An 18,940-nucleotide genomic window follows, 5' to 3' on the forward strand; every position below is an offset into this window, starting at 1 on the left:
CTCAGCGCCACAGCGCATACGGCGCTGATACGATAACGCGCATCGCCCGCCGTTATCCCGCAGCCGCCGGAGCAAGAGCCCTCCCGGGTGGTGACCCAAGCGCCCCCCGCCGTTATCCCGCAGCCGGGGAGAGGTCGCGGTCGAACCTTCCCGGAGAGGGACCCGGCACCCCGCGCGGAGCCCCGGGGACACGAGCCATCGCGGTGCAGAAAATGCGCTGGGAAAGTCTTTTCCCGGCTGGAGGTGGGAGAGGGGGGACAGGATCGCCCTGTCCACTCGTTTTGCCGACAGGTGGGTTTCCTGACTGGATCATCCTAAGGCTCCAGCAGAGCCACCTACTCCGGGACAACATTCGCTTCCAGCGCCAGGCGCTTTGTCACCCGCCCTGTGCTCTTCAGCCCACGCGCGGCCATGCCGGGCTATTAATAACCAGCAGCCTGCGGAGGAGCAAGGACGTACCGTGAGAGGGCTGAAAGCTGAACCTCTCCCTCCCTTTCACCCAGGATGCTGCGCTCCAGCGTGAGCAGGATGCGGATTTAGCTGATCCAGAGCAACACATCCTCCCCGGCTGGGAGGAGAAGAGCAGCCAGCGTAAACACCATCGCTTGCACAGCCTGACCTCAGCAACTCCCTGCCTCTTGGCTCCTGTGACAGCAAAATAAGTGCTGAAAAAAACACAGGACTTGCCCACTGTAAAGGAAAATTGAGGCTGTTTCTTAAAATTTGTGTGCCCCAATACCTCATCTTCACAGAGGAACCACTTATTCCTGTCAACACAAGGCTTTGGCATGGTAAGTTTCAAGCAGAAGCAGTACTGGGAAGCCCTCCAGACTTTAGCCATCTTCAACCAGAGATCTTCAAACTGTACCAGTCTATTAGGATCAGACTGTAGAAAGCACTCAGTGCTACCTGTATTCCCACCTTCTAATCCCAGGCATTATGGTCTTCAGTACCCCTTTCAGCTCTTTTAGTACCCTTCAGGACCTGATCCAGTGCGTGGCGTTCCTGCCCATGGTGAGGGATTAGAACTAGGTTATCTTTAAGGTCCCTTCCTGGGGGGTTGGCAATAGGTCCCTTCCAAACCAGCCCTTCCAGCCTGAGGCCAACATCCCTCCAGGTCCTCTCCAGCAATTCCCGGGTCCTCTCCTCAGCACCTGATGCCTTCCTCCTCACAGTACCCTTGCCCAGATGCAGGTCACACACGGGGTGCTCTTGGATATTCTCAGTGCAATATCATTATGCTATTGAGGCTGAAAATCACTGTATTCTCCAGCGAATGTGTCTCCCCACTGTGGGACTGCCAATCTGCCCTGTACTGCTGAGTCACCAGGATGCTTTCCTTGCAAAGAAGGAAATGGCAGTTTCCAGACTGACTTCTGTGACCCTGCTCAATATTTGTTATTTCACTTATGCTGAGCACGGCATGGAAAGAATGGTCTGACAAACACGCTGCAGGAACACTCCCTGAAACAATGCAGTGCTAACAACTGTTTTCCAAGAAAGAGGACTCAGTTTCCCCCCGTTCATCCTGCCAGCCAGATCCATGTGAAGTTTTCTCCTTATCAGTGAGGCTGATGTTTCCCTTCCCAAGGCTGCCTGGCACAAAGCCTAGGGATGAAAATGTTGCAGACTGAGCCAGACAAAGAGTTTGGGGGAGGCCAATGCCAGTAAACAGCCACTTCAGATGCCAGCAACTCTGCCCTTCACTCTTCCCATCCCGCTGGGAGTACTGCCTGGGATGCTCATGCTTTCCCTCACCCAAAGAAGTGTCCCTCCTTGAGCATGGGGGTGTCAGATACTCACCTTCCATGGGCACAGCTTCAGGTGAAGCACTCCAGCCTGCTGACATGATGAACAGTGATTTAAAAATTAGCAGCACAGGAATTAGGCTTAAATATGCTATTTTAGTTTATTCCTCATGCAACTGCTTAGCATTGAAAAAGCCTTTCTGAGTTTCATCCTTTAGCTATGTTGCTGAGCCCCAGAGGTAGGGTGGAGCCAGGGATATTTCTTTGTGAAAGAATGGTGGCATTTAAGCCAGAACAGAAGTAAATTAAACATCTAGATCATAAAAGTACTAGAGGATGCTTTAAAACAGGCTTTTTGCAGCAGTGCATTAGTTGACTGTACAGCCTGACTGTGTAATGAGTAATATATTAATTTATAATTAGCATAATACAGTGAAGCTCAGCAAATAGCTCTGTGCACTCTGGATAATTCATCAACAGAAGAAGTAGTTCTTAATGGTTTCCAAGGTTTGCATGTCCCCTGTAATTGGGAAGTTCAGAATTTATTGTTATTTCTTTGAAGGGATAATTTGACTGCAACCACACATCTTGATTCCCTGTCTGTTCCTGCTGGAGTGCAGAGAAGCCTTTGGAGCACTGCTGCTCCAGGTATGTGTGTGACTTATCTGCAGGTGGATACATCAGTGTTTTGCAGAGCAGATGACCTGGATTTGGTGCAAATTCCCGGAGGGTTTTACCCTCTCCTCCCCCTTCTGCAAAAGAAGTGGGGGGAAGGGGGCACATTAACCTCCTTGAATCACTTGGCTTTTCCCCCTCTGCTACTTCAAAATCTTCCACACCATTTTCACATCTCCCAAGGGATCTTCATTCTCAGTTCTGCTCTCAAAGTCTTCAGGAGCCTCCTGGTCTCATTTAATATTACCTGACCGTAGAAATACAGAAGAAGAAAAATAAATGTGGGGCAATAACACTCACTGGAATTTATGGAGCCTTTGGGGAATTTACTTTTCAATTTGGAAACTCAGACCCACATTCCAGAGGATGCAGGAAGCAGGACTTCTCCCTGCCTTTGCAGCAGTGCCCAGGCTTCCCAGAGATCCTCTCCCTGGACTGTGGTTTTGACAGGCTGGGAATCTGCACTGAAGTTCACTGTTGGCAAAATTTTCTGAAAGGGGAACAAAATCCTCAGAGGTGGGTGCTCAGTGCTGAGACAGACTGGAGATGCTGGGGCCTCCTCAGAGGAAGGGGATAAATAAAATTGAGTGATCCACTAATAACAATCCACTGATAAACTTCAGTGATCCACTGAAAACAGGGTGTGATAAATCTTCTCCAGGAATAAAATGTCAGGAGTTCTGCTTTTTTCAGCTTCAATAAAATAATTTGTGCCCTTCTTCCTATTAGCAGCTGTAGATAAGTGGATTGCACCGAGCATTTGAAGTCTTTTGATGTGCTCATCTGCCTTTGCATAACCATTTGCCCCTAACCCTTGTCTTGTACCCCAAGCCCCAATCCATGAGTCTTTTTTCCTAAAAAAAAAAAAAAAAAAAAAAAAAAAGCTGATTGCTCACCTGGAAGTCCATGTCCAGGCATGTGACAGACACCTGGTCTAAGGGGAAATGATTTCTTACATGGAAACCGGATTTATCACTAAGGATTCATCAGGAATTGCTGCTAAGATTTTCTAGGGCAGTTCCTTTCCTTTCCAAACTTGGCTTGTTATGGATAATAAAAAATTGGGTCCCCCCCATCCAGTAAAGTACTGGGCTCCTTGAGGAGTCACAGCCAGGGAAGAAAGCAAGGCTGAAGGCTGCTGCTGGACACTCAATAAGAAGTCAGGATGATGATGAGGAGGAATGACTTTTTTCACTCCCAGCAGAATTTAAATTACACCAGTTTTACTGATGTCTTAATATTTCCCCCTGCATTTAAACGCTGTGATCTGGAATGCAACAAGTTTATATTTCTATATCATTACATCAATAAAGAGCTGGAGTTTTGTAGGCTTCCTTATTAAATACTCTGGCCTAATTTAATTGGGATTTGGCTGGTGTGAAAAATGTCTTTCTTTCTCTTTCTTTCTTTCTTTCTTTCTTTCTTTCTTTCTTTCTTTCTTTCTTTCTTTCTTTCTTTCTCTTTCTTTCTTTCTTTCTTTCTTTCTTTCTTTCTTTCTTTCTTTCTTTCTTTCTTTCTTTCTTTTTCTTTTTCTTTTTCTTTTTCTTTTTCTTTTCTTTTTCTTTTCTTTCTTTTCTTTCTTTTCTTTCTTTTTCTTTTCTTTCTTTTCTTTCTTTCTTCTTTCTTTCGGGGGGGGGCCGGGGGGTGGTGTGCTCGTGTAAGTAATTTTTCCGGTAAATTCTCTGTGCCCATTCCTCCTCCCCGGCCGCCTTGACGGGCATTGGGACTGACCGGGGTGGGGCAGCGCCCTGGCGGGCGGCCCGGCGCGCAGCCGGAGCCGGTGGCAGCCCGGGATCGCACGGCCGGTCCCGGGGCGGCGGCAGCAGCAGGCGGCGCTGCGCCCCTTCGCGCCGCCACCGGGTCCGCCGGGCTCCGCTCGGCTCCGCGCCCGCCGCCCCCGCCCAGCCCCGCGCCCAGCCCCGCGCTGCCGCCCGGCGATGCCCGCGGCCCCCGGCGGCTGCGGCCCGCGAAGGCGGCGCTGACCCGGCGGAGCGGAGCGGCCCCCGGCCATGGGCAGCGTCGGCCCTCGCCAGCACCGAGGCCACCGGCAGGTACGTGCAGAAAGTTTGGGGGAGGGAACGCGACGGAACCACCGGGGCGACTCCCGCCGCCGTGCCGAGCGCGGGCCCGGTGCCGCTCCGAGGGGACGCTGAGCCCCGGCGAGGGCCGGGCAGCCAGGGTCGGGGGAGACGCCGGGATCGGTGTGCCAGCGGCCACCGGTGGCATCGAGACGCCGGTCCGGGGCTCCGCCGCGGGGTCCGGCGCTCTCGGCTCCGCCCGGCGGCCGCACGTCGCTGCCCAGTCCCCGCGTGTCCCGGTCTCTTGTCGCCCCCCGGCGCTCCCCGGTGCGGGCTCAGGAGGGTCCCTATAGTCAGTTTCTCGGGGCCGGTTCTGCCTTGCGACCCGTTACCGGTGATTCCGACAGCAGCGGCACTCCGGGTCCCTGCCCAGCCCGTGACGAGGCTGTGCCGTGCAAGGGTATTCGGACACGGTGAGGCCCAGTGCGGCCACCGGCTCCAGGGCTGGGCTCGCCACGGGTGCTGTTTGCCCCTAGTAAAACGGTTTTGCCATCAGTGCGAAGCTACTCGCCTTTTTCAGAGGCAAAGCACCTAGATTCTGCAGCCAAGGATGCTCCTTCACCCTGGAAGGGGCCACGGATCCCAACCACTGCTGCCTTCAGTGCAAGCTGTCCCTGCAGCCAAAGCCTCGAGCAGGACAGGATGGGATGGGGGCTTTTATCCTTCTCTGCTGCTTCTCTCTCTGCTATAGCTCCTCCAGCCAGGATGGGTTTTCCTCTGACCAATACCAGGCTGGACTAAGCCAGTGGCACAGAGGGCCAGCTTCCTCATGGGGTGGTTCGAGGGGCACAGTATGAGCATGGGTCAGACAGGCTGCTGTCCTGTCACTGATGAGCCAGAAGCTGCTGCTATTGTGGGTCTGTGTTCAGGGCATGGCAGCATCTCTCTGACCAGCCTCCCCAAGGACCCCCAGCCTCAGAGCTTGGGCCCAGGATGGGCAGAAGCAGACGATCCTGGAGATCCTGGGCCCAAATCTCACAGCCCGTGTGTGTCTGAGCATTTCCTCACCTGACCAGTGTGGAGGATATCCAGTGCTGAGCTGTTTTTCCAGGAGATGAGAGGGAGAAAGGAGATGCCCTCTGCCCAGCCTGCCCTGCTGTTTTGCCCTTTCTTTGGCTACTGAAGACTGAACCATACCAGAGCCTGTGCTGCACCTTCCTGGGTGACTCTGGAGATGTCTCCTTGCTTGTCAGGATCTTCCAAGGAGGCATCAGCTTCTCTGGAGACCCAGCAGAGCCTCTCCACACCACCGTGTTGGCTGTTGTGCAGCCCGAGGAGCTGTGCTTGGCAGTAAAGGAAGGACAGCTTCCCTCAGGCAACCCCAGGCAGTGTTCTGGGGGTCCAACCTACCTTTTGTATGAGGAGGGAACAGCTCAGCTACTGCTGTCATGAGGTTTTTCAGGTGTGGCAGAGATGCACAGGGCTGTCCCAGGCTGAGTATACAGCCTGTCCCCGTGTCCTGGGCAGTGGGACATGGCTGAAACAATCTGAATTTTTGCTTCAGGGAAATACTAAAATCAAGTCTCCCCTTCCAACAAGTAGTATAACACCCCCAGCATTGTGGGAGGGTTTCTGTGCCCATGGGCTCTGGCCAGGTTTCATCCCTGCTCTGTGGCCAGGGTACGGGGCTGCCCAGCACTGCCAACCCCCAGCTTGTGCTGTGTTGTCCCAAAGCACCAAACAAAGGTGCCCAAGTCCCAAAAATGCTGAAACAGCAGAAGTTTGGAAATAGCTCTCAGAAAACTGGCAGGATTGTGAGACCAGCAGAGAGTGCATAGAGGTTGGCAGTGTTGGGGCTGCAGCAAGGAGGGTTCATTGCACTCAGCACAGAAACCAGACAATGTGCCAGCTTCTTTTTCTTCTTTTGGGGTGGAATTCTGCAAATTATCCAGCTCACGCGGACCATTGCAAACATTGCTTCAGACTGGCAGGACTTGGAGTGTAATTTGGCAATGCAGAGGACCTCATTAGCACTGTGGAGCACTGGGCTGTGCTCCAGCGAACTGCGGACGGAGCAGTCTGGCTGGAGGATCACAGTTTCACGTGTGGCTTTAATGGAGGAGGAGGAAAAAGTCCATAGCTCCTGTGACAGGCAGAGTGGTTTTTGTCTGGGAGGGCAGCAGGGTGCTGTTCTTGTTGTGTGTCTGTGCCAGAGAACCTTGATGAAGCTCCTATGTGGATGATGGCCTGTGCCCATGTGTGCCTGCAAGGAGGGACATGGGCCCACAGAGAGAAACCATCATCTCTTGGCACACGGGTTGCAGCTGAGATTGATAGTGATAGTGAAAGATTTGAGCACTTAACAGTTACTTCAGGTCGCAGCTCAGACCTGAAAGGCAAAAGCAGCTAAAAAACATTAATGAAAAATTCCACAAATTCCAAACAGCACGTAACAGAATGAAGAATACCAAGATTTTCAATCAAAATTAGGTGTTTTGACATGCCAGAACATCACTCTTCATTTCAAACTGACATTCCAGGCTGAAAAATCTCAAGTCAGACCAAACATTTGTAGTTGTAATCTCATGAAACTGGAGGTTGGTAACTGCCAAAATAGCAATTTCCGTGGAGCTGTGTTTTCTAATGGGAGTTTGGGCATGAATGGGAGCCCTGAGTGCCTCTGCCAGCATGGAGCACTGGGATGTACCTTGTCCTCGTCCTCTCCTGAACCACATGTGCTCTCCCAGGACATCCAGTGGGATTGGCCCATCCTGCTGTTTGTCACCAAGTGGTTTGCCAATACCTAACCTTGGGCATCACTGCAAGGGGCCTCAGCGAGACAAGGATGATGACAGTGTGTGACCACGCGCAGAAAAGGCAGAACCTGAGATGACTTGCTGCTGATTTACACTGGCTCTTCCCACAGATGCTGGGTCTGCATTTAGTGTTTGTCATCGGCTTTAATAACCTACCATAAAGGGCCTGATTTTCTGCTCTCAGCAGTAAAAAACAGGAGCAGCTCTTCAGGTCCTGTTGTTCAAAGAGGGGAGCAGGGTTATGGGCTGAGCTCCTGGAGAGGTTTCAGTGGTCTGATGGGCACATGCTTGGGCACCCAAGAGCTGTGTCCTGAAGTGGGGCTTGTGAAACTCCAAGGTGTCCCCAGCCACTCCCAGGGACATGGTGGCTCACACTGACAGCAGGTATCACTGCCCATATCATTCTTTTTCCTTTCAGATGTGCTGATGTCTGCTCCTTGTAAAGACCTGACCCACCTGAGGTTGGCAGATGCACAGGTGTGAGGGTGAATCCCCAGTAAAAGGTAACTGCCACTCACTTGTACTACTGCTGGTGGGGTTTCTTTCTGTCCTGCTGCAACAGCCAATGCTGCTAATGGAGTCCGAGCCCATTTGAGGGTGGTGGGTGAATCCCTTTGTGTCCCAGGACCATGTTCCCACAGCCAGGACACCCCAGTCCCCATATGTTCAGGAGTCAAACCACTGTGCAAAGGAGCAGTCCCTCTTCCTCCACATATCTCTTCTTTTTGGCAGAATGAGTGAGAGAGATATACAGAGCCTGAGCAAATGGGTTTTTGTGCTCAGTCTCTGCCTTACCACACTGTGGGGACGACTGACACTGGCCTCCACACATCATCACAGAAGCCATTCAGGTAGGGAGTGACATCCTTGCTGCATGTGTCTCATGCTTGTGCAACCATCTGGGTCCCCATGATACTGGTGGTACCTTGTGGTCTTCATGGGGTGCCTGAGGTGGGGGTTATGTGATTCACAAGCATCTCATCAGATGCTTGTGAAGTTTTGTCTTGTGCTTCTTGGTGGGAGGAGTAGTTTCAGGCTGTGGTGCGCACCAGGAGCAGGCAGGTGTCTCTCTGGGGACCAAATGCTGACAGCCTCAAGGAGCTCGGTCTATCTCTGTCTGTGGGGTCTGGGCAGCAAGGATACCAAAGGTGCAGGGCAGCATCCAGCAGACACCAAGAGGCACCAACACAGTGCCACTGTGACAGCTGTGGGATTCGCATTTGGGTTGTCCACACCTAACCCTGTCCTATTTCTGGTATTTTTGCCTGACAGTTAAAGTAGTTCTAATCCTGTAATCCCCACCCGCATTGCTTAAAACCAAAACCCATCTTCCAGAGTGACTCCCTCATCCAATCAGTTGGCAGCTCCCTGCTTTTCCCTTGTCCTAACTCTGGATGCTCCATCCCTGGAAGTGTTTAAGACCAGGTTGGACAGGACTTTAAGCAACCTGGTCTAGTGGAAGGTGGCCCTGCCACCCTTGAGCAGATTCCCCTGGGCACAGGATCCTCTAGCTCCCTCCTTCCTGCCTCTGTCTGCTGCTCAGCTCTCCTTGGGACACCCAGGCCCCTTTAACAGAATTTCAGTGCCCAGGAAAACCATATCATAGAATAGAATAGAATAGGAAGGGACCTTAAAGCTTATGTCATCCCACCCCCTGCAATGGGCACAGACACCTTCCACTAGACCAGGTTGCTTCAAGCCCCATCCTGGAAGCCTTGAACACTTCCAGGAGAAGGGGATTTAATGCAGGACTTTGGGCATTGCCTGGCACTTACATGCATCCAACTTCTCTTCATTTTGTAGCTCTCCACCAGCAGAGCAGTATTTTACACTGAACATGTGGAGTTGTGCCCACGCTTCCTGAGACGCTCAAAATGTGTCATTTCAGGTTATGCCATTAAAAACCCATGTTCTGTCACTCATTTAAAGGTCAGCCAGAGTAGGACAGCATTTTTATTTTATTTTTGCTTTCAGGATTCAAAAGCCTTGTGCTCTTACAATTCTTTTATGGTTCCACAAGATAAGGTGTGTCTTTTTAAAAAGGGTTCCAGTGGGGGAATACCAGTTAAATGGGAGGGAGAAGCATGCCAGAAGCTCTGGAACTTATCCCAGGCTCTCTGGAGGTTTCCTGCTGTCAGTGTTAAACACACCATCCATCTGATCTGCATTTTGTTCCACGTTTCCTGCTGCTCAGCAAAAGGAGAAGCAGCTGCAGGGAGCTCTGGAGCCCATTGCTGGCACTGCACATGGGCTCAGCCTCTCTGCTCACACTTCCCAGGTGTGGGACATGAAAGCCCAGTGTGGCAGGGAACCTCTCAGCCCTTCTCTTCTGCTGGCATCCCTTGGCATGGGGATGCTCATCTCCTCTGCAGTGAGGAAACAGCAGTGTCTCCTGCTGATGTCCTGGGAATCACCATATCTGAGGCAGAAGGATTTGTTTGCACTCAGTTACAAGCCCCCAAACTTCTGTGCTCACTTGAACGTTGGGATCTGGCATGGTTCATGTTGCCTACAGGCCAGTGGCTGTGCCAGGGCAGTGGGGTACCTGCCCCACACAGGCAGCTCCTCCTGGGCAGAGATTTTGAGGCTGCAGGTCCAGCACCACAGTGCCCCACATTCAGCCAGCTGCAGTAAGGCAGACAAGAGGCAAATTTCTCTTTATCTCTGAGCTGCACCTTTCTGAGCAAATTAAAAGGGCTTTGCCACGTTCACAAACTCCTATTGCATGGCTGTAATGACCGATTTCTCAGTTCTGCCTGGCTCTCCCTCAGCTGAACCTTTTAAAATTAGCTCAAAATGAGCAGCTGGAGAGCAGGAATGTGAGGGAGCAGAGGGGTTTCCTGGGTAGCCCTCCTGGGAAGAGCTCTGCTAATGAAGCTTTTCTGAAAGTGAGTCAAAATCATAACTAGGTGTGAACACTGAAGCTTGAGGGTGTAAAATCCCCTGGGGAGGTGCACAGGGTGGAAGAATATCTCCTTGTGGTCCTGGACCACCGTGCAATGGGAACGTGGGCTCATAGGCAGCCTATGCCAAGGTTCTCTACTTGTTCCTCAGATTAGTTGAAAAATGCCATAAACTATAATAAAAGGAAAAACAGTCATGTTTCTTCTGCAAGGAGTTGCTTTCCTTCTCACTTTCACCGAAGTCTTCCATTTCTGCATGCAAAAAGAGTGGAATTCATTATTAAAGCTGAATGACTATGGCATTTCAAGAGAAAGACAAAATCTGTGGCCAGAGATACTACTAGAAAATACTCCATATAACAATTGTGTAATTACTATGGACAGAAATGAAAGTAAGGGTTTATTAAAAAAAAATGACCATGAAATAACAATAAATAAAGTAAATTAAAGATGTGGAGATTGCACAGTCCATCCTGCCCGTGTGCTGGTGGATGCAGGGCACAGAGGTGTGTCCTCGAGCAGCTCCTTACATCCTGCTCTTTGTGTTCCATCCAGTGCTCAGACACGATGGGAACAGAAGGGCAGGGAGTGCTTTGGATGGAAGCTGGAACAGCCATGCCCAGCTGGCAGGAAGGCTCTGACGCCTGCTCACCTGCATGCATTTTGGGATGCCACACTGCAGGAATGCAGCTTCCCCGCCCTCTACCCAGCCTGGCTCCCTCTTGCTAGCAAATAAAAGCCTGTTCAGTGACCCAGGAGACCCAGGGGATGTCTGTGCGTGGCTCTGCAATACTCCTCCAGCGCTCATTAAGCAGGACCTGCAGGAATCTCTGGGGTCATGGGAATGAAGTCTCTCAGCCCTTTCTGGCTGATTTGTACTGTGCTTGTGTGGGCCATTACCCAGTCAAGGCATTGATTTGCGATGCTGACCAGCTCTAAACCCTGATCTCAGAGGTGACCAGCCAACACAGTAGTCTTCTATTTTCCTTTATATTTTGATGGCACTGAGAGAGGGAGCAGCAGAGCAGCCTGGATGGCTGATGAGCACCATGACATTTCTCTGCCACTGCAGGGTGGAAACACCATCCTTATCCCTCCTCCTCTAGGCAGAGGGTGGTGGGTGATGGCGAGATGTAGGCATTGATTGTGGCTGGGGTCAGAGGTGGTGGTGCTCTGCTTGAAGCCAAAAGCTGCATGATGCACCATCCTCTCTTGTAGCAAAGTGCATCTCATCATCAGCTGCAATTAGCTAATGTGCTCATTAGTTTCAATAAAGCTCTTGGCTTGCCCGTGGCAAGAGGGGATGAATTTTGGAGGGTAGGATGGGAGTGAAGGCTGTTGGGAGCGAGAGCTCAGATGCAAGAGGTGTGAAACAGGACCTGGGCAGCAGGTGGCCTGAGGTCTCTAAGGTGTGATGGTGGCTGTTTCTCCTTCTGCAGTGCACATAGAGCCCGGCACGTGTGAAGTCATTGCAGCTCACCGGTGCTGCAATAAGAACAAGATCGAGGAGCGCTCCCAGACGGTGAAATGCTCCTGCTTCCCAGGGCAGGTTGCAGGGACAACGCGGGCAGCTCCCTCCTGCGTGGATGGTGAGTACCCCATGGTGCAACCCCATCCTTTTCAATCCCTGACCTCATCGTCACATCTGGTTAAGCTGGTGTGGGGTTAAGCCCCTGGGGATTAACAGAGGAGACCTGCCCAGGGAGAGCAGTGCCAGGGAGTCCCTGCCAGGGAGACCTGCCCTGCAGCAGAGCAGTGAAGACAGTGCATTCTGGGGACACTCTCACTGGACACTCACAGAATTGCTCTGGCTGTGTTACCACACTTTGTGCAGCCCCAGGCTATGTGCTGTGGGGGAGTTACTGGGGTTCCAGCATTGCTGTGCTGGGGTCAGGTCTGCAGCATCGATCCCTGCACATTTCCTCACTGTGCTGCCACAGCTGGAAGCAGCAATGTGACTGAAACCATGCAGCACTTTCACCTGCAAGAAGCAGCAAGCCAAACTAGCACTGTGTATGTTTTATCAATTGCCATCATATGCCATGACCAAAGAGCCCTTGACAGTACTGGCAGCCCCTGCCAGCGTGGTATTGATTCACTTCACAGCCGGTGGCCTCTGGGTGCAGTTCTGTGCAACACCAGGAAATGCCAGAATGAGTTGTCAGAGAAGGCTCTTGTTATTCCAAACAGCACAGGTGTCATCATTCCCAAACATAGGAGAGTCCACTCTGGTTGCCCACACTGGAGGCATGAATCACAAGACTCTAGTAGAGCAAAATTATAGGAGAAAATTGCTTTGCTCTGTAAGTGGAGCCTGAAAAATGTTATTGAACAGCACTGCTCTCACTGGGAGTGAGGACATTGAGCTTTTTACCTGGGGTAGCGAGAGAAGACAGGGTGTTCTGGAGGCAGGTGAAGCAGCTGGGTCAGGTGAGGCCAGGCAGGTGATGAGCAGCTCCTTATACAGGGCTCCTTGGTGTGGGTTATGCTGAAAAGAGGGTATGTATCTCTGGCTGTCACACAAAGGTGGGCAGGGCTGGTCCTCCATACCCTGAGTTGCAGCTCAGCCTCTGATCCCCTCCTCTCCCCTAGCGTCCATCGTGCTGCAGAAGTGGTGGTGCCAAATGGAGCCTTGTCTTGATGGGGAGGAATGCAAAGTGCTGCCTGACCTTTCAGGGTGGAGCTGCAGCAGTGGCAACAAAGTGAAGACAACCAAGGTATGTCCCTGGCAGGTGACGTGTAGAACCTGGCTGTGCCTTCCCCAGGCTGGAGCAAGCAAAACCCAGGAGAGCATACCAAAACAGTTCTGTGGGGAAGGAGAGAGCTCCAAAATCTGTCCCCATTCCCTGTCTGAGGCAATCATTTCTGACAGAGCACTACATGATTATTATTTTCATGGCTTGCTGAATGCCCCAAAGAGCAAGGTGTAATTAAAATTTTATCAAAATCATTAGTAATTACATATATGCCATGGTTAATCAGTTGCATAATTTTGTAATCATTGTTCATACTGTTAAGTGTAATTATTCCTTATGCTTTCGTTTTACTCACCCCACATCCCCTGCCACAAAATGATTGTATTAAGTAACATTGTATTAAGCAATTTCTCCCCTCCTCCTCAGGTCACTCGATAGCCTCCGTGCAGTGCAGCACTGGCTGACCAGCCTTGGCTTGGTTCCTGGTGCTCCTGTGAGCAGCAGGATGTGGCCCAGTGCCTGCAGAGGTGGGATGCTGCAGGTCTGCTGTCCTGCACCTGCTGGCAGGACTGTGACAGGTACTGGATGAGAACATCTGCTGAGCCCCAGCTTCCCTGGAGGCTGCAGGCAGGGAACCCAGCGCAGCTGCCAGACTCCTGTCGCTCCACAGTTCCCTCCTTTTCTGTGGACACGATCACCAACCAAGAAATGGGCTCATTCTCCAATCCTCCTAAATAAAGTACTCCCACCGTGTCAGAGCTGTTGACAACACAGAGACAGACAGGCAGCAGCCCCCCAAAATGGGCTTTAATCTGAATAGCTGAAATCATTGCTGTGAGTTGCCCTCCCCTATCTCCCGAGATGCTGAGTCCAAGTTGCTGTCGGGAATTGGGAAGTCAATGGTTATGCGAAACCCTCCCCCATGTGGCTCCCAGCTCCTGGCCTGGGGGTTCCTAGGAGCAGCCACTGAGCTCCAGCCTGATTCTGAGTCACTGGGGCTGCTCTGCCCTCAGAGCATTGGGCTCTCCCTCCCCCATCACCTTCCTGCTGTAGCCACATGTGGCAGATGTGGCAGCGTAGTCAGAGGGTGTCTGACACCCTGTTGGCCCCAGGGTTGGTGACATGTCTCCATGGCGCATGCTGCTGATTTCTCCTTCCTCAGTAATTGCATTAATCAGGTTGCAAATTTAATGTTTTCCACCATGCAAGTCCCAGGAGCTCTGGGGTGCTCTGGGGCATGCAGATGCCCAGCCAGGGCCCCAGACCAAGCCAGGTTTTGTTGCATTAATCCAAAATAAAGAAAAATGTACCACCTCCTGGCCCTGAGCTTGTGACCTTCTCCAGGATGCACCATTTCCTGTGGTGTGGCAGCTCAAGGTAGGGGAGAATGTGAGCTCTGTGCCCCTGATATCAGAGGTGCTTGAGACCCTGGGGCTATGGGACCAACACTCCCAGCCCTGCTCCATGACTGCTTGGTGACCCTGCAGGGGATGTGCTGGCTCACAAGGGCCTGGAGATGGTGTGGGGGCCATGGCAGTACCAGGGTCACTGGTGTGTTCGCTGCCACCTGCCTCCTGCCCCAGGTCCCACCATGGGACTCATTATGGAGACATTTTTGTAACGGGGTATGTAATACCCTCTCCAGATGTGATGTAAATAATGGACTGTGAAATAATAAATTCATTTTAATCTCTGCAAAGGATCTTTTCACTTAGCAGTGAAGGGAGGCTCTGGGAGTACTTTTCACCCCAACTGAATCCGAGGTGGAGGGGCTGGGAACTCTGCCCTGGCCGTTCCAATCCCTCCAGCTTGTGTGACAGTGGCTGTGGAGGAGAGCTGAAAGCATGTTGTGGACAGCAAAGACAGATTAGCTCATAGTGATCATAGTGATCCTAAAGAAAAGTGCATTAATTTCTATGGGATGCTTTGCTGGGAGCTTGTCCTGTCCCTCCACCTTTGTGTGGGAGCTCCCACTGCTGCAGTGCCACGTCCCCACAGACGCTGCCCCCACCCAAGGCCAGACTGTGACTGTAAGGTCCCCAACCAGAGTCCTGTCCCCTCTGAGAACCCAGGCTGTCCAATGCAGAGTAGGAATCTGTTTTTTCTGGTAGCAAACACTGGCTGAAGATGGGAGCATCCCTGCTTGGCTGAGCATTTTCATAGTTGGCTCATAACATGAAGGATCCGCTCTGAGGAAATGTTGAGCTTGACACCTAACATTGATATAAAAACATTTTATTGTCTGCATAATAGGCATTCTCGGCGCTTATTTTTCACTTACTGCAGTCCACAGTTTAGTGAGGAAATAGCCCCTTAGTGTCTCTGCTGAGTGCTGACCTTGCTGCTATCACACCATCAGAGTACACAAATACTGCAAATTGCTGCTCCTTTCCTGGCAGGTAGATGTGTTTCCAAGGAAAGCACTGTAGCCTGCAGGACTGCTGGTGTTATCTCTGACTCCTGAACAGCCAGGGAAGCATGCTCCTGCCACAGGTTCTGGCCCTCTGCCCTTCTTCCATTCACTGTATTTTCAACGCTTTCCTTTGGCCAAGCAGGCAAACACTCCTAGCAGAAGCAATAAGCCAAGGAAGAGGGAGAAGGTGGTGGGAACCTCTCTGGGCTGAGGCAAGGACTTTGATGCCCTTTGATGCCCTTTGATGCCTCAATGGGACAATGCCACCTCTTTACCTTTGGCCACACTGCTGGGCTCTAAAGGACAGATCAGCTTCTGCAGCTGCATCAGCAGCTTGGAGACCCCAGGCTCCCAGCCCAGGGTCCCAGATCCACTGTGGCCAAATCCCCATCTCAGTGGGGAAGTCTTGTGCTATGCTGCATCTTGGCACCTCTGTGCAGTAACTGACTGGGAGCTTGCACAGACCAGATTTGAAGTTGCCTGAGGGGTGATTAGTCACAGGAAACTGTCACAGCTAACGTACTTTCAATATAATCTCCCTGGGTAATATAATTACACCCCATTCAATTAGTCTTCAGGGAAAAAAAAAGGCCTTTTGTATTAAGATTTGGCGGAGAATTATTAGAGAGTGAATTAAAAGACAAGGATTCCATTTTACCTCAAAATACTAAAAGCATAATGTATAAAATACCCCCAAATTACAAGCTGACTAAATTTAGAGCTGTGCTAGGAAGTGAAATGAAAGGTAAAATGAAACCCTTTGAGCAGCCACGATATGCAGTACAAGGTGGGGTATTATCAGAGAAATAAGATGGAAACATAATTAACAACCTGGCATTATGATGAAAGATGGCAAATTGGAATGGGAGACAAAATTAGGTGAAATTGCAGAGCAGGCTCATTTATTTCTGCTTTATAAATCAGTGCTACCAGTCAGCAGTGATGCCAAGCATTCCAGAGCAGGAGCTTTCCAAGGGATGCTGTTTGCATGCACCTCACTTGTCCAAGCTGGGGCTGCTGTGCTCACCCCGATGGTGAACTGTCTATCACTCCAGGAGAAGGTGATGCCTCCAAGGATCACATCTTTGGCACCTTTTCCTTCACCCAGCCATGGTGCACTGGGGCCACATCTGCTCTGTCCGCTTCCCCAAAAGCTGGTTCCCTTTCCCTGATGCTTTGCTGCTCTAACTAATGCCAATCTTGTGATTTCTGCTAGTGTTCCTCCTACAGCATCTCACAAGGAACCTGCCATCAGTGGCCTCTTGCACTGATGAGTTGAAATCCACTTTAGCGCTGGAGGACCATTTTTTTAAACTGTGCTAAATTTCCTCCTCTCAGGCTTAATTGGCTCCTGTTCCCTGTAACCTCTGCCCCCTCCACCCCCCTGCTGTTGCTCTGCTTGCTCCTCTCTGCCCATTTGTTTTATTGCTGCTTTTCAATGAATTCAAACAAGAAAACAATTGTCTTTTCCAGAAGTAGAAAAATTTTTGTTAGAATCACCCCAGCTATAGAAAAACATCCCTGTGCATCTCCCATGCATCTCCCTGTGTTTAGGAACGGAGCAACCCAGAACTGGCTTATTAGATGAGAAGCAGAGTCCATTTCATCCAGCTTACAGGAGTCACAAAAGTGGCAGGTTCAGGTGGCTGTTTTGGTACTCCTATGTTTGGACATGAGCATTTTTTTTTCCCCTCTCTGGCATGTTTGTAAGTAGGTATATCTGTGTTTTGGAGATGTGAAGCAAATGGCTTCAGCACCCAGACATGCTACCCCATCTCACCAGCACTCAGGACAGAAGCCAACAGCAGCCACAGCCCACACCTCCAGGATACAGTGACATGGGGCTGCAGGGCCATGGGGCTATGGGCACCTTCCCCATTGTCTCACATGCCATGGGACTCCATTAGAATCACCAAGACAAAAATATAACAGCACAGTGATTGCTCTGGTTAATATCCTGTGATAGGGCTGTTTGAAGCACTAGATGGCCCTTCCAAAAATGCATCCTCATGTTTTATTTGAATGTGCATTTGTGGAGATGTTCTTAAGGGAATGAATAAAATATTCATTCAGATGCTACTGTGCAATAAAAGCAGAGTCAGGGCAGAAATCACACTGCTGGGTCAGGGCAGACCTGGCCCTGCTGCAGGCAGCCTGACTTCTGATGGGTCCCAGGAGGATCCCTGGGGATCATAGAATCAAAGAATATCTTGATTTGGAAGGGACCCACAAGGAACATCGAGTCCAGTTCCTGGCCCTGCACAGGACATCCCCGAGAATCCCACCATGTGCCTGGTGTGGGTGAGGGATGGTGGCCCTCGCTGCCACCTGCTTGAGACACCCCAGCCCTCTCCAGAGGCTCTGGCACTGTCCTCCTTGAAGAACTACTGGATCCATCTGTCCTGGAACAGTCACTACTGAACAGGGTGGTGAGACACTGGCACAGGTTGCCCAGAGAAGCTGTGGCTGCACAGTCCCTGGAAGTGTTCAGGGCTGGGTTGGATGGGGCTTGGAGCAATCTGGTCTGGTGGAAGGTGTCTCTGCCCATGGCAGGGGTAGAACAAGATGATTTTTAAGGTTCCTTCCAACCCAAACCATTCTAGGGTTCTACAATTCTGCTGCTGCCCATTTTCTTCTGCCCAGGGTCAGTCCCTCTGTGCCACACTCAGGCGGGTGATGTGGGACAGCCTGGGCAGAGCTGCAGAGATGGCACTGCACCAGAGAGCAGTGCCCATGTCCCACCTTGCTGCAGGCAGAGCCCTGTCCCTGATTGCCATCCTGACCTGGCAGGAAAAGTCAGGAGTCCTAAGCACCACATGTCCCTCCTGTCCATATCCACATCTGGATCCCTCCACGCTTGGCAAAGCCAGATCATAGAATCATAGAACCATGTTCTCTGCTCCCCAGGACATGGGGGGTTGTACAGATATGCGCTCATCCTGGGCAGACTCTGCTTACTACCTGCAGCAGGGATTAAATGGGGCTCATTTTTGTAAAGTGATTTCTACCCTTGTTTTCCTCCTGGAGCGGCTGCAGTGGCCACAGCAGAAACAGAGTCATTGGCTGGGGCAGAGCAGATAGGGAGGATGCAATTTAATTTGTGCATTTCCCAGCTTGTTAATCTCCCGATTTACTGCAGTTATTTGATTTCCATAGCATCGCTTCATAATACAGGGATTAGCCTGGACCATAGGTCTGCTCTGATGCTCATCTACTAGGGATTACTGAGAAATTTTGCAGTTAGTTAATGGGTCAAATAAGTAGAAATGAAAATATGTGTATATATATGGTTTTGTTGACATTTGCAGGAGCATTCAGCCTGTGATCTAGCAGCAGCTCCTCTAACCCATTCAGCGTCCCCTACTCCTCGTGTCATGGGGGGTCCTGATCCACTCTTTCCTGTTTCACAGGGTTTCCAATCCCCTGGTCCCTGTCACAGAGGGTTCCTAATCCCCTGCTTCCCATCACAGGATAGTTTCAATCCCCTGTTCCCTGTCTCACAGGAGTCTCAATCCCATACTGTTGGGCCCAGAGCCCAGGAGTCAAGAGCCTCAGCACCTCTCCAGTGTAAGGCCGATGGATGCTGTGGTGACAGCCAGCAGTGCCTCCAGCTGCTAGTGCTGGGCAAGCTCAGGAGGTGCCTTGGGCAATGTGTAAAATCCCTGTAAAGT

General features: G+C 51.1%; 1 protein-coding gene across 1 annotated transcript; it reads left to right on the plus strand.

Moving 5' to 3' along the window:
- The first annotated feature begins 4,218 nt into the window (after positions 1-4,218).
- Positions 4,219-14,555, plus strand: TAFA3 (TAFA chemokine like family member 3). Its single transcript, XM_085044258.1, has 6 exons — positions 4,219-4,474; positions 7,676-7,760; positions 7,990-8,108; positions 11,600-11,749; positions 12,753-12,877; positions 13,283-14,555. Exons 3-6 carry the CDS (start codon positions 7,991-7,993, stop codon positions 13,292-13,294), a joined length of 405 nt encoding a protein of 134 aa, XP_084900384.1. The 5' UTR covers positions 4,219-4,474; positions 7,676-7,760; position 7,990; the 3' UTR covers positions 13,295-14,555.
- The last annotated feature ends 4,385 nt before the right edge of the window (positions 14,556-18,940 follow it).

This window comes from Lichenostomus cassidix, unplaced genomic scaffold (genome assembly GCF_008360975.1).
Source record: "Lichenostomus cassidix isolate B80296 unplaced genomic scaffold, HeHo_3.0 unassigened_scaffold_chr26, whole genome shotgun sequence".
Taxonomy (NCBI): Eukaryota; Metazoa; Chordata; class Aves; order Passeriformes; family Meliphagidae; genus Lichenostomus; species Lichenostomus cassidix.

What these genes read in the sequence shown, in the direction of transcription:
- TAFA3 (XM_085044258.1), top strand. Translation starts at nt 7,991, where the DNA reads ATGAGTGAGAGAGATATACAGAGCCTGAGCAAATGGGTTTTTGTGCTC. An exon ending in TCATCACAGAAGCCATTCAG is followed by an intron (nt 8,109 to 11,599) that starts GTAGGGAGTGAC and finishes CTCCTTCTGCAG; the next exon opens with TGCACATAGAGCCCGGCACG. An exon ending in AGCTCCCTCCTGCGTGGATG is followed by an intron (nt 11,750 to 12,752) that starts GTGAGTACCCCA and finishes CCTCTCCCCTAG; the next exon opens with CGTCCATCGTGCTGCAGAAG.